Genomic DNA, 12341 nt, shown 5'->3' with positions numbered 1-12341 from the left:
GTTACACTTAATCTTTGTACCAGTAGTACAATGCTGATTATTTTGTGATGATGCTATTTATATTTCATGTAATAAAAAAACATCATTAGGTAAATAAATAATATTTTTTATATAAGTTTCTTAAGTGCTTGGCATGGCAGGTGGTTAAGGAGCTCGACTTGTAATCCAAGGGTTGCAGAATTGAATTCTCGTCACGCCAAACATGCTCACTCTTTCAGCTGTGGGGGCATTATAATAGGATGGTCAATTCCAATATTCGTTGATAAAAGAATATCCCAAGGGTTAGCAGTGGGTGGTGATGACTAGCTGCCGCCCCTCTAGTTTTACACTGCTAAATTAGGGATGGCTAGCACAGATAGCCCTCGTGTAGCTTTGCACAAAATTCAAAACAGACAAACAGTTTCTTAAGTTTTTATGAAAATGCATGTAATATCTTAGTTCACATCTAATTACTAATAAGAACTTCTGAGTGAAAGTAAAGAATGCTACATTCTTATTATATGCTTTAATCTTCCCTTGTTAGAGAGACTGGTAGTAGACTACAGAAAGTGAGTGAACAATCATGTAATTTCTATAATGGTGACTGATCTCAAAAGGACAAATTGATTGCAAGGGAGCATCTGTTGGCATTTCCAATAATGCTTCAACTGAAGAGCAGTTTCCTCAACTTTGCATCTAGCTATTAAAGCAGTGCTTCTCAAAATGTTTTTCCCCCTTGGCCTCTTTCTTTTACCAAAACCTTTTGGCGATCCAACTTTATAAGTTAATGCAAAAAAGTTTAAAAGTATGATGTCACTTAACAACAACCAGAAGACAATGTTCAATTTATTTCAATGAAACATTGGTTAAAAAAAACGTTTTAAACAAGAACGAATATAATCCGTGATGACAAGAAAACCCACTTGTATAGAAAATTATATATGTAAAAAAAAATGGCTGGTATGGGTAAAGAAAGCACTATGTAGAGGAACGAACAACGTTCGACCTTCCTCGGTCATCATCAGGTTCACAAAGAAAGAAAGAGGTAAGTGACCAATAGCTGACCACATGTTTGAAGGCAGTTGTGTTATTGAGTGTAGGAATGTAGAGGGCATGCTCAGATGTTGGATTATATTTATTAGTATAAGTATAAAGGTGTTCCAACATCTAAATTGTTCACTCCTTTATGTAGAGCTTTCTCTACCCACACCAGCCATTTTTTTACATATATAAGAATGAATAATACATAGATATATTTTATAAGTGAGAAAAATATTTAAAAATCCCTTTCAAGTGAAGTAAAATTTGACTTCCTTCTTGAAAATTTCTAATTATGGACATAATTACATTTGTAGTGTAAATTTAATGGCTGTCGTGGTATTGCTCTTGAGCTTTGATAAGCTTGCTCCAACATGGCCTAATATTCAATGTTAATGCATGCTGCAAATCATGTTCAGGAATCAGTGTGTTTTTTTATTTGGTTTTAATAGCCACCAAACTTCACATAAGTCTATTGTCACATATGGAATGAGAGCAACGTCAGCTTATCTGTTAAGTATGGGCTCGACAGCCAACTGAGACCAGTAATTTATAACCAACAAACTGGTGAACAGGTCCCCCTGCACCTGGCTCTCCTGTGACTCTTCTTGGAAACTGGGCACCAAAGTCACATTAAAAAGATTTCTGAGCCTACTCATCTTTTTTGTATTCAAGGTTTCGGGGGTATATCTATCCATCTTGATCACCAGCTTGCTCGGATGGGTATGAAAGCAGTCCTGTACATTATTAGGTTTGACCGTCTTACAGCCTTCAGGAAATGAACACAATGTCCATGTCAGTCTTAATTTTACTATCCTGCAAAAGGAGTTTTATCTTGAAGGCAGACACAATTGTCATGTTTAGCCATCTTAAAGAAGAAATGATATCCGATAGGTATGCCAGCGGAGGCAGGGTCTTGGAAAAACTTGGCATGGTTGTCACTTTTCTCTTCTAGGAAGAGTTTAACATCCTCATGCATTTCAAGGATTCAGATGAGCATCTTTCCTCAAGAAAGCCAGCAGATCTTTGAGATAAGATGTGTGTGCTCATCTTCTCACACAGACATTGAAATAATCTGCAGTTCAGTGCTTTAGATTTGATACTGTTCACTATTTTGTGGCAATGAACTAAACATTATCCTGCTCTGATCCAGATCTTTGGAGACAAGGTTTTGTCATTAGAAGTGGTTACCATCACATCCCAATTTTCCTTCCCAACATAAACCTTGTCATCTTTTCATTGCTGGCATGCCATCCGTGCACACAGAAACACAAGATTTCCATGACAGACCATGCTTTGTAAGGAACCTACTAACCATGTTGAAAACATCTTCCTCTGATGTTGTGTTAGCTAATGGGGAACAAAAGAGGAATTATTCAAAATAATTTATAGGACCCACGAAAATTATTTCACAACCCACTTTTGGGTTGCTACCCGGAGTTTGAGAAGCACTGTCTAAAAGTATTGTTGTCACTGAATTATTGCATGTATTAAAGCTATACTGTTACACAATACATCAATTAAATGATGTATCATTTATTAACTTAAAAAACATAACAGTGTGAAGTACCACCTTTGAACCATGGTTTATCACAGTGGTCAGCAAACTGTGAACTGCTTAAAAATTAAGGTGAACCACTAAAAAAATATGATTTATTGTAGGAAAAATCAGGTATTTGAAAATTTGTTTCCATTATAAATGAGTCTTTTTTTACTTAACATTTACACTGAATGAAAGTGCAGTTGTGTGCATGTTTTGTGCAAAAATTAAAATAATATTGATAGGCTGGCAATAATTATTTGCTATGCAGCAATATATATTCCTACTGTTCATGAAGAGCTATGTGCACACTCTCGGATGTTAGGCATTATGAAAGGTTTTAACATCTTGAACTCAGTTCAAGAATTCTTCGAGTTTGGAAATGGAAATGGTCTAGATTTGAAGAAATAATATTTTCAACAACAACAGACTGTGCATAAGCCATGTTAGAAAAAAACCTTGACTTTGATAAACTATTAGAAGAAGTTGAAAGACCTGTAATTTCATTTAACTGCATTATTCATGAAAAAAATTTGAGCAGAAGTATCCTTGAAACAGTTAAACGACATAATGAATGTTGTAGTTAATATAACTAACATAATTATCAGACATTCATCCTTGATTCATAAGAAGTTTAATTTTTGTTTAGGAAATAGAATGTGAATATAAGGATATACTGATGTACACTGAAGTTTGCTGGTTAAGCAGTGGGAAGTTTTGAATAGATTTTTCATTTGCATCAATGCTATAGAAATTTTTTAAATAAAATTTGCAAGAGTTTCCTTCAGTTTGAGGACAGAGATTGGATTTTAAAATTAGAGTTCTTAACAGATATTACAAACATTTCAATGATTTTAATTTATGACTCCAAGGTAAAGAACATGCTATCTTTCAACTTTACAACAAATGGCAAAGTTTTTGTTTCAGAATTGTTGTATTTCGTGATAACATAAATGAAAGGACATTCATATACTTTCCTTCACAAAAGATGCACAAAGAAATTAATGATGCCAATTTGTACACGCTTAATAGCTACATTAATGCCACTAAAATGGAGTTAGGATCAAGGTTTAAAAATCTTAAGGGCTATGGTCCAATGGTTGGCTTTACCATTAAGCTAGATGAAAATTTTCTGGAATTAAAATATTTCAACACTATAATATCTGGTGATATGAAGATGGAGCTCATTACCTTAAAAGTTTATCTTTATGTACAGAAAAATCAAAAACTTAAGAACAAGTCATGAGAAGACATAAGAAAATAATTTAAATGTGATAGCTGCATGTTGGACATCTCTTCCATCCAAGTTTTCTTCTGTTAAGGAAATAGCCCTTGTTTTTCTTTCAGCCTTTGGATCAAATTATACATGTAACAGGTATCTTCACTAGCAAAATTCCCTATAAATTAATCAAGGAACAAAATTGCTGCAGAAAACTCAAGTTCGTGTGTTGTGTAAATAAAGCAGTATCATAACTACAGTATCATGTTCTGTTTTTACATTGATGTTTTATTTAATTAAGTTTGTTCAAGTAATAATTATTTGACTTTAATCAATGTTCTTATACAAAAAGAAACTTAAGTTGTAAGAAAATATAAAAATAAATAATAGTAATAGTAAACAACTGAGCACTGACTCATTACTTAATTACACAATTGATATAAAATATTAGTGACCCACTTTAAAAAAACGTTTGCTGACCATATGGTATTTCTTGTATGAATGCCATCAGCTCACAAGAGTAGAAGCAGAAATGGCTAACTATAAAACTGTGTATGAACTATTTAACAAATACATGTATGTTCATGTATTATATAAAGTACCAATTTTGAACCACAAGTGGCTTGTGCTCTTTGTACCTCACCATGCACATATGGTTAAACTTCAACCAGTATAAGAAAAACCAAAAAAGTTATTTTATCTCACATATCACAGTAATATACTAGTGATTTATATTTTACTAACAGTATATTGTTTCAACAAAGAAACTTTGATTTTTCATCTTGTTGATACTGTTATGTGTCAAGTACTTGTTAAAAGCCACCTTGTATTTATGTATGAAAGGAACTTAAGGTACTTATAAACACTTACTACCTTGTGAACATGGTGTACATTTATTGTACACCAAGGTTTTTATCAACTGTTTTTTTTCATATTGTAATGTTGTATATCGTTATCTTAGAAAAATATCTGAATTAAATGTGTATGGTATTTATATTTTATATTATAAGTGAGTGCCACTTGTGTAGTTAAACCTAACTTGTTAGGTTGTGTTGTTAGCAAAATAAAAATTTGAGATCATTTTTTCTCAATAAAATATTGAATTATCCTGTATTTTTGTACAGTATTCATAAGCGGTATGTAAAATTTGTAGTATGATTAATATTGTATTATGACTAATATGATTTATAAATGTTTATCTTAGCTAATTGTTTGCTCTGGAATTGATATATCAAATTTTGGACATTTCCCTCAACATAAAAATTTGGAATTTTTACTAAGTTTCTTGTGTAATTTACCATATTTTCCCCCCAGTGTTTTCAGAAGTTTTTAAAATCTGGCACTGTTGTATACAGTTTTAAAACATTGTAATGTGTGTGCCATCTACTATGATATTTGTAATAATATATTGGCGAATAGTGATTTATAAGCATAATGAAGTAATTTATGTTTTGATGAATGTACTATATTTTCAACAGAACATGTAGTATGTTCTCTCAAAAATAGATAACTTCATTATGCTTGTAAACCATTTGTCAACCTGTTGTTATATTAGCACAATGTGCTTCCTTACTCAGGTATGATATGCATATACCGTTTATTTTGATAGTGATAAAATTCACGATTAGTTTTTACTCTTCCAATTTTGTAAGAGTGCTGTCCAAGCTGAAGAAGACGTTCGACTCCTAAGACTCCGAGATGTTGTTCAGCAGCTTCCACCCCCACACTACAGAACTTTGGAATTTCTTGTACGACATCTAGCAAAAGTTGCTTCACGTGGCAATCAGACTTCAATGACTCCAAAAAACATTGCTATCGTGTGGGCTCCTAATTTGTTGAGGCAAGTACTTGGTACCATTAAATTGTTATCTGTTTTGAACGTTGTTCACGATCGTAGTTTTGAGCGTACTTAATAAGTTTTTATACATGTGGAGACAGATATTTACTTGCAGGGGTGAAATTCTTTGGGATAAAAAAAATATATACTCAGCGGGATGAAGTGGACCTATTTTTGAAAAAGAAAAATCTATATATAAACATAAAAAATGAAAAAGCAGTTCAAATAACAATAAGAAAAAGCTTTGTGTATTCATTATGAGTGAGAAACATAAATAATGATATTTTAAATTCCTGCTACTTTGAAGAATATATAATGATTTTTTTATTAGGTCTAAAGATGTAGAAGGTGGAGGAGGTGTAGGAGCACTACACGTTGTTGGAGTTCAAGCAGTTCTCACAGAGTACCTAATTCGCTATGTTGATCTTATCTTTAACAACAGACTGCCTGTATTCCACAGTCCAACTTTTGAGCAAGGTAGTTATTTAATTAAACTCCTGTGAAAGTTCTGTTTTAGAAACTAAGTAGTATTATTAAAATTTTCTTTATTTATTTAGTTTTCTTTGTGTAATGACAGCAAGACATGGTTCAGAAAGTCATTGAGATTGTTTGGTTCTAGTTGCTTTGTTTCTTTTTTAACCTATATTAGGTAATATCTGTTCTACCAGAGAGGATATAACAGTGATATATAATATCTGGGATGAAAGGATTACCACTGCAATATCCTTTTTTGATATTGTCGTAAATGATACAGCTAACCAATTTTGCAAGGGATGTGTTGATGCTTTAAACTGGACAATAAAAACATCTTAAGTTTATTTGTTCAATTGAAGCATGCCATCTAAGTTCAGTTTTGTTTAGTTGTTATTGGAATTAATTGGACAGAGGTCTATCTTGAACAAGGGAAAGCTTATGAGTTATTTACTGATCCAGTAGAAGTAATCCTTCAATCTTGAACAATCTGTTTATCATTCACTCTTAAACTCAGTCTAGTTATTAACAACAGAATGCACCTCCATATTTGTTGATCAGATCTGCTAATATTTGTGGGTTTTTCTGATACATGTCTGGAAAACTGTTTTACCTGAAAATACAACACCCTTGCAAGCTGACATTACAAACAGTTTTACTGCAGTTTATTTTATGAAGATTTATGAAATTGTTTCAAACTGCATTATAGAAGCTGTAATTTTTCTGTGTACTTTATAGCTATTTTAAATTTATAGTGTTTTAGCATATTATATTTTCAAACCAGTAGTCTTTGAGTAGGCATCATAATTCTTACCATTATTTGTAGTTAACTTTATGGTTTAATATCTTAATCAGCCATTTAGACTGATAAAACAAAAACTCACCATATTAAGAAACCAAATAAGCACAGCCACAAAACTATGCTAACCCAGAAATATTAACGATGAAATAAACAAATTAAAACAATACTTCATCAACAACAACAAACAAACAACAATGAATCCCAAGATACAACAAACTACAAACCATTACATTGCTCCATACCATATGTTCCTGACATCAGTGAAAAAATACCAACATTTGGAAAAACTTATAACAAATCAAAACATTCCAATAAACACCAACTTTATTCAAAAACCAGGTACAAAACTGAAGTCCATCCTATGTAAAAACTACACTAACAAACACAACACCAACATAATTTATAAAATACAATGCAACAACTGCCACAACTTCTGTATTGGAGATAAAAAATAGAAAAATGGAAGCTACATTCAAGGAACACAAAAAAATACCTTCACACGTTTTTGAACACTGCAAATCAAATAAACACAACATAACCATAGAAAACCCCTAAATATTAAGTAGAGAAACAAATATAAACAAACACAAAAATCAAAGAAGCCCTACTTACACAGCAACAAAAACCAAAATTAAACCAATATAAAGGAACACCTTTATACCTATACTAATTGATAACCTAACATCCAACTGCAATGCCCCCTACAATCCTGTGCCTGTTTATATTCTTGTCCCTAAGATGTGTCTGGCAACGGTCACTTGCAAACACACTCTTTCTTAACCTCAAGATGACCTAGGAGGGTCAAACCATTGTTCTGTCCTTATCAATAAAAGTGTTAATGCCCATACCAGGTGGTCTGAGATACATTTAGATTAACTGCATGGTTTCTTGCAATTTGTATTAGAAAACCTTTTTATTATTAAGCCATTCGCAGAATCACAGAAATTAGCAAAAATATTTCTCTATGTAAAGAATTTAAGCTTGGTCTTAATTATTTCCACCATGGAAAATGTAAAAATCCCAAGTAAACTGTTATTTGAGTGTTTAGAGGATTCTCACAGAAATTGGGTCATTCTAGTTGCTTTAAACTTTCAGAAGAGAATGTGTACTTCATTGTTTATTAGTTGCAGTTCAGTTTCACATGTAGAACTCATATCAAGTGAAACCTTCATTAAATACATTCTCTTCAATTTCTTACCACTAGACAGTTCAGGTTTAGAGAAGACTAATAAAACTTTTCAAAACTTGAGTGAGTGAAGCCAACTTTTAAAGATAGATAGATCTTTGGAATGAAACCCTCCGTAACATCTTCATCTTCCTCATGATGAGGAGGAGATGCACTTCCTGAAATTGTTTGTTTACCCTGAACTAGTTTTGATTAGTTATAATAATCAGCAGGTTATAAGTGTTAGTTTACTTAGTTTTTTGATAAGGACTTCATTAGATGTGTTGAATATAGGGTTGGCTGTTGTAAAAATGCTTTCTTCCCATGGTACTAGCTTCTTTCTCATTGTGACTACAGGGTTGAGTGCATTGTATTTAAAGAATTTTGAATAAACAAATCAGCAGGTCACATGACATCCACAACTGATAAAATTTTGGTGAAAGAGAATGCATCATAATTACCTTTTGACATTGTTTGGCACTTCATTGTTAGTGTTATGCAATTTTCATACACTCAGTTCATATAAATGTGTTCATAATGGGTATTTAGAGTTTTCAAGACCAGAATATCCTTTAATGCATTGGTAAACAACGGAATTTGGATAAACTTGGGGTATTAGGAATATGGATCAACTTGGAGTATTAGAAATGTACAGAAAGAGTAGTGTACTCCTATCCAAAATGTGGCAAGCAAAGGTTTTCTGCATCTTGTAACAGATGTCAATTCACATCATAAAAGTCAATTCCAAAAGCCATCCACATGCCCCACCTAATGGTGTATAATATAATTGAAAATAATCTTGATTGGGAAGTGAGACCAATAGAGTATGAAATCTCTAAGATATGGTTCGTTACATGCAAATTAAGTTATTTGAAATTTATATTCACGTTGTATTTTTTTTATTTCATCATTTGGGGCAACAAGGTCCCATGTCTGTGGTTAAATCACTTGGTAAAAACAGCTTACTCATTTCTTCTCCAAACTATGGTCTCTCGTCAAAAGCAAGATGTGGTTTTTTTATTTAAATCTGTTTTTGTGACAGTGGCCATGAGAATTAAATATGAAAAGCAATGAAAAACAACTGTAGCACTTGCTTCAATAGTTCATGATCTGTTGGTGAGTCTTCCTTCTCCTACGTACTGGCAATCTAAGCATCAATAATATTTTTTCCTTTCAGCATGAATTTATCGTGTTTGTTCACTGTTATCTTCAAAAAGTTCTGTTTCTTCTTTCTGGGATAGTTCTCTATGGAAAATTTTGTTTTCAACTGCATATTTAGTACAGCTCAAAATTATTGTTGAAAACTGTTGAAGTGGAGGATGATGTGAATATAAATTGTGAATAAATCAGGTTGAAATACCACATAATTTAGAAATATCCTTTGTGTGTGTACATGTGTGAAGAATTGTATGTTAAACCTTTCTTGTAATTCCCTTTCATCCGAAAAGTGAACCTAAATAGAATGATGGTGTTTTTTTATTCGTAAGTTCATTACACACAACCACTGCTGTAAAGTTACTTTTATTTAACCGTTTCCAGATGGACCACAGGTGAAAGACCATGTCATCACATGGTCCAGTATGGCTTGCAATCTCAAGGTCATGGTTAAAATTCCCATCACACCAAACATGCTCACTGTTTCGGCCATGGGGACATTATAATGTGATGGTCAATCCCAGTATTCATTGGTGAAAGAGTTAGCAGTGGGTGGTGCTGACTAGCTGCCTTCCCTCTAGTCTTACATTACTAAATTAGGGATGGCTAGTGCAGATAGTCCTTGTGTAGCTTTGCACAAAATTAAAAAAAAAAAAAATCATCATGTTTCTTGACTCATATTAAAAGTTTTATTCACCTGTTATTTTATGAATTTATCTCATTATGTTTGGTATAAATGTAGGTCATAATTCAAATTTTAATATTATATACTAGTTAATTTCTTTATTTAAAAGTAAATATAAAAAACACCTAAACATCAATTTTTGTGTGTTAGATGGTATATTTAATGGTTTAAATTAGATGTTTCAAAGTCTGTAATTTTGTAGAAATTAGGAACTCAAATTACCAATATTCACCAGCTAGAATATAAAACATAAATCTTTTATCTTTTCCATTTGCTGAGCTATCACCATATTTAGTGAATTAAACATGGCCTCACTCATCTTTATTCAAGACAAACCTTCACGTTGGTTAGTTGGTTTTACCTGTTCAAAATTTCATAATTTTCTGATAAATTTCAGTGAAATTCTATGGTATTAATGAAATAATTTGACTTTTTTTTGTTTAAATGTGTGTATACAACCTACAAAAAAATTTCTTTCACATCCTCTGTGTGCAAAATTTCTTAAGCTTTAGCAAGCTATGACAAGCAACAACCAAGCACAAAGGTCACAACTAGAAGAGATAATTGTTTGCTCTATTTATTTATTTACTGTTGTATGTTTCAAGAAGTAAGTTTAAGAACTTGTTAATGAACAGTAATAATCTGTATTCATATAAAAATGTATAATAACTGAAATGTGATTGTATATTACAAAATACTGGTCCAGTAAAACACAGCCAGGACAGTTTACTTTCTAAAAACTAAAGGTCAGTTTTATATTACTGGATATAGTAACATCAGTGTACATGTGCCATGTCACTTCAACACCTGTATTGTTAACCAGACATGACTGGAATGTCAGTATAATAAAAATAATAAATGTATGTTATGAGATTTAAACTATGTAGTCCAAACTTTTTTGAAAGCCTTGTAATATTTACTGATGATCTGCCAAATTTTGTGAACATATACTTACTAATTTAAAAGTAATGGTATAAAAACTATAACAAACACAAAATGGTTATGAGGTTGGTCCCAGAGACTGAGGCCATGCTGAACAGGTTAAGCACCACTCAAAGCTGTGTATCAATTCTGGTAGCATGAATCTGTACCATTTTTTATCCTTTCTGCTCTTTGCTGTTGTAATTATAGACAATATGACTTTTGAAGTAAAACACAGATATTTTAAAAGTTACAATGATGACTAAAAATCACATAGGTAGGTCTGCAGGTAGAATGTAATAACATCATAAAATGAAGTTTTATTTTTGAAAAACTTTGGATTTTATAATGCATGTTTTCTTAAAGCAGCTTGATTTCTCATTGTTTGTGTGTGTGTGTGTATATATAGATTAGATAGATAGATGGTTAGACAGATATGTAATGAGATGTCTGGATAACTAAAAATAAACTCTTACATTATGTAAATAGTGTGGTCTATTCAATATCAAATTTAAAATTTGTGCAGTCTTGTTATAATATTTTAAAATTTCTTGTGAAACCATCCCACTTGATTTGTACAGTGTTTTTGTTAGTATTATATATTACATGTTTAATCTCAAAGAGAATAAAATCTGATTTTTGTGATGTCTTTATTAACTTTTTTATCCTCATTTGTAGATTCTCCAAGGAAACAACGACCAAAATCCCTTGCAATTTCAACTCCTACAAAACTTTTATCCTTGGAAGAAGCAAGAGTGAAAGCCCTTTCTTCCAATCTACCTATCTTTCAGCAAAAATATATTGATGTTGGTGGTGGACCTGATAACCTCCCTGCTAAATACCACACTATTTTAGAGTTTCCAACATCAAGGTATAACAGAATTTGTGCAGTGCACTAAGTTGTCTTTGTTTAGAATAGGAAAATGTAGAACTAATAATTTAAAGATGTACTAGATAGTGTTTTAACTGGATACCAAATATCTGACTGTCAAATAGTTGAAATATTCATTTTACCAAACAGTTTCCTCAGTTTCACAGTGGTTACTACAAGAAATAGAGTAATTACAAAATTTAGAAATTAGGTAAAGAAAATAGACTGAGTTGGATACAATAACAATACTTTGACAAAGGAATATCTAATCATTTCAGATATGTACTCATTGTAGATGAATGTGTTGAATGGCTAAAAGTGTAAATAATATTCTTCACAGAGAAATAATTTTATGGATACTAGTCTTGTCTAGACATGCCCATTGTTACTTTAATTCTTAATCTATAGTATGGTCCATAATACAAATGCATTGTAACAAATAAAAATCATGTCTTTTTATACAGAAACATATCATTAAAGCACATGAACTGGTCTCTGAGACTTCCATGTTAATGATGGTTGATGATTGTTATCACTGGCTTGAAGACTAGGTCAGTGAGAATCTCTCAGTGTTCACGAATTATATTGTTTGTTTAAAATGCAAAAGAGCCTCTTGTAAAAATGCAAGTTTGTGTTGCACATTAATTTTTACATGGTG

At 32.0% G+C, this 12341-nt stretch overlaps 1 protein-coding gene across 3 annotated transcripts in view; it reads left to right on the top strand.

Moving 5' to 3' along the window:
- LOC143233352 (uncharacterized) overlaps positions 1-12341 on the top strand; it is a 110156-nt gene that overhangs the window by 84949 nt on the left and 12866 nt on the right. For all 3 annotated transcript variants that reach the window (XM_076469519.1, XM_076469520.1, XM_076469521.1), the window contains 3 exons: positions 5429-5616; positions 5945-6090; positions 11491-11683. In XM_076469519.1, coding sequence (XP_076325634.1) covers positions 5429-5616; positions 5945-6090; positions 11491-11683 — 527 coding nt within the window. The remainder of the gene's footprint in view (positions 1-5428; positions 5617-5944; positions 6091-11490; positions 11684-12341) is intronic.

This window comes from Tachypleus tridentatus, chromosome 12, assembly GCF_004210375.1.
Source record: "Tachypleus tridentatus isolate NWPU-2018 chromosome 12, ASM421037v1, whole genome shotgun sequence".
Classification (NCBI taxonomy): domain Eukaryota; kingdom Metazoa; phylum Arthropoda; class Merostomata; order Xiphosura; family Limulidae; genus Tachypleus; species Tachypleus tridentatus.
Note: the sequence above shows the minus strand (reverse complement) of the source record. Positions and strands in the feature narration are given on the sequence as shown.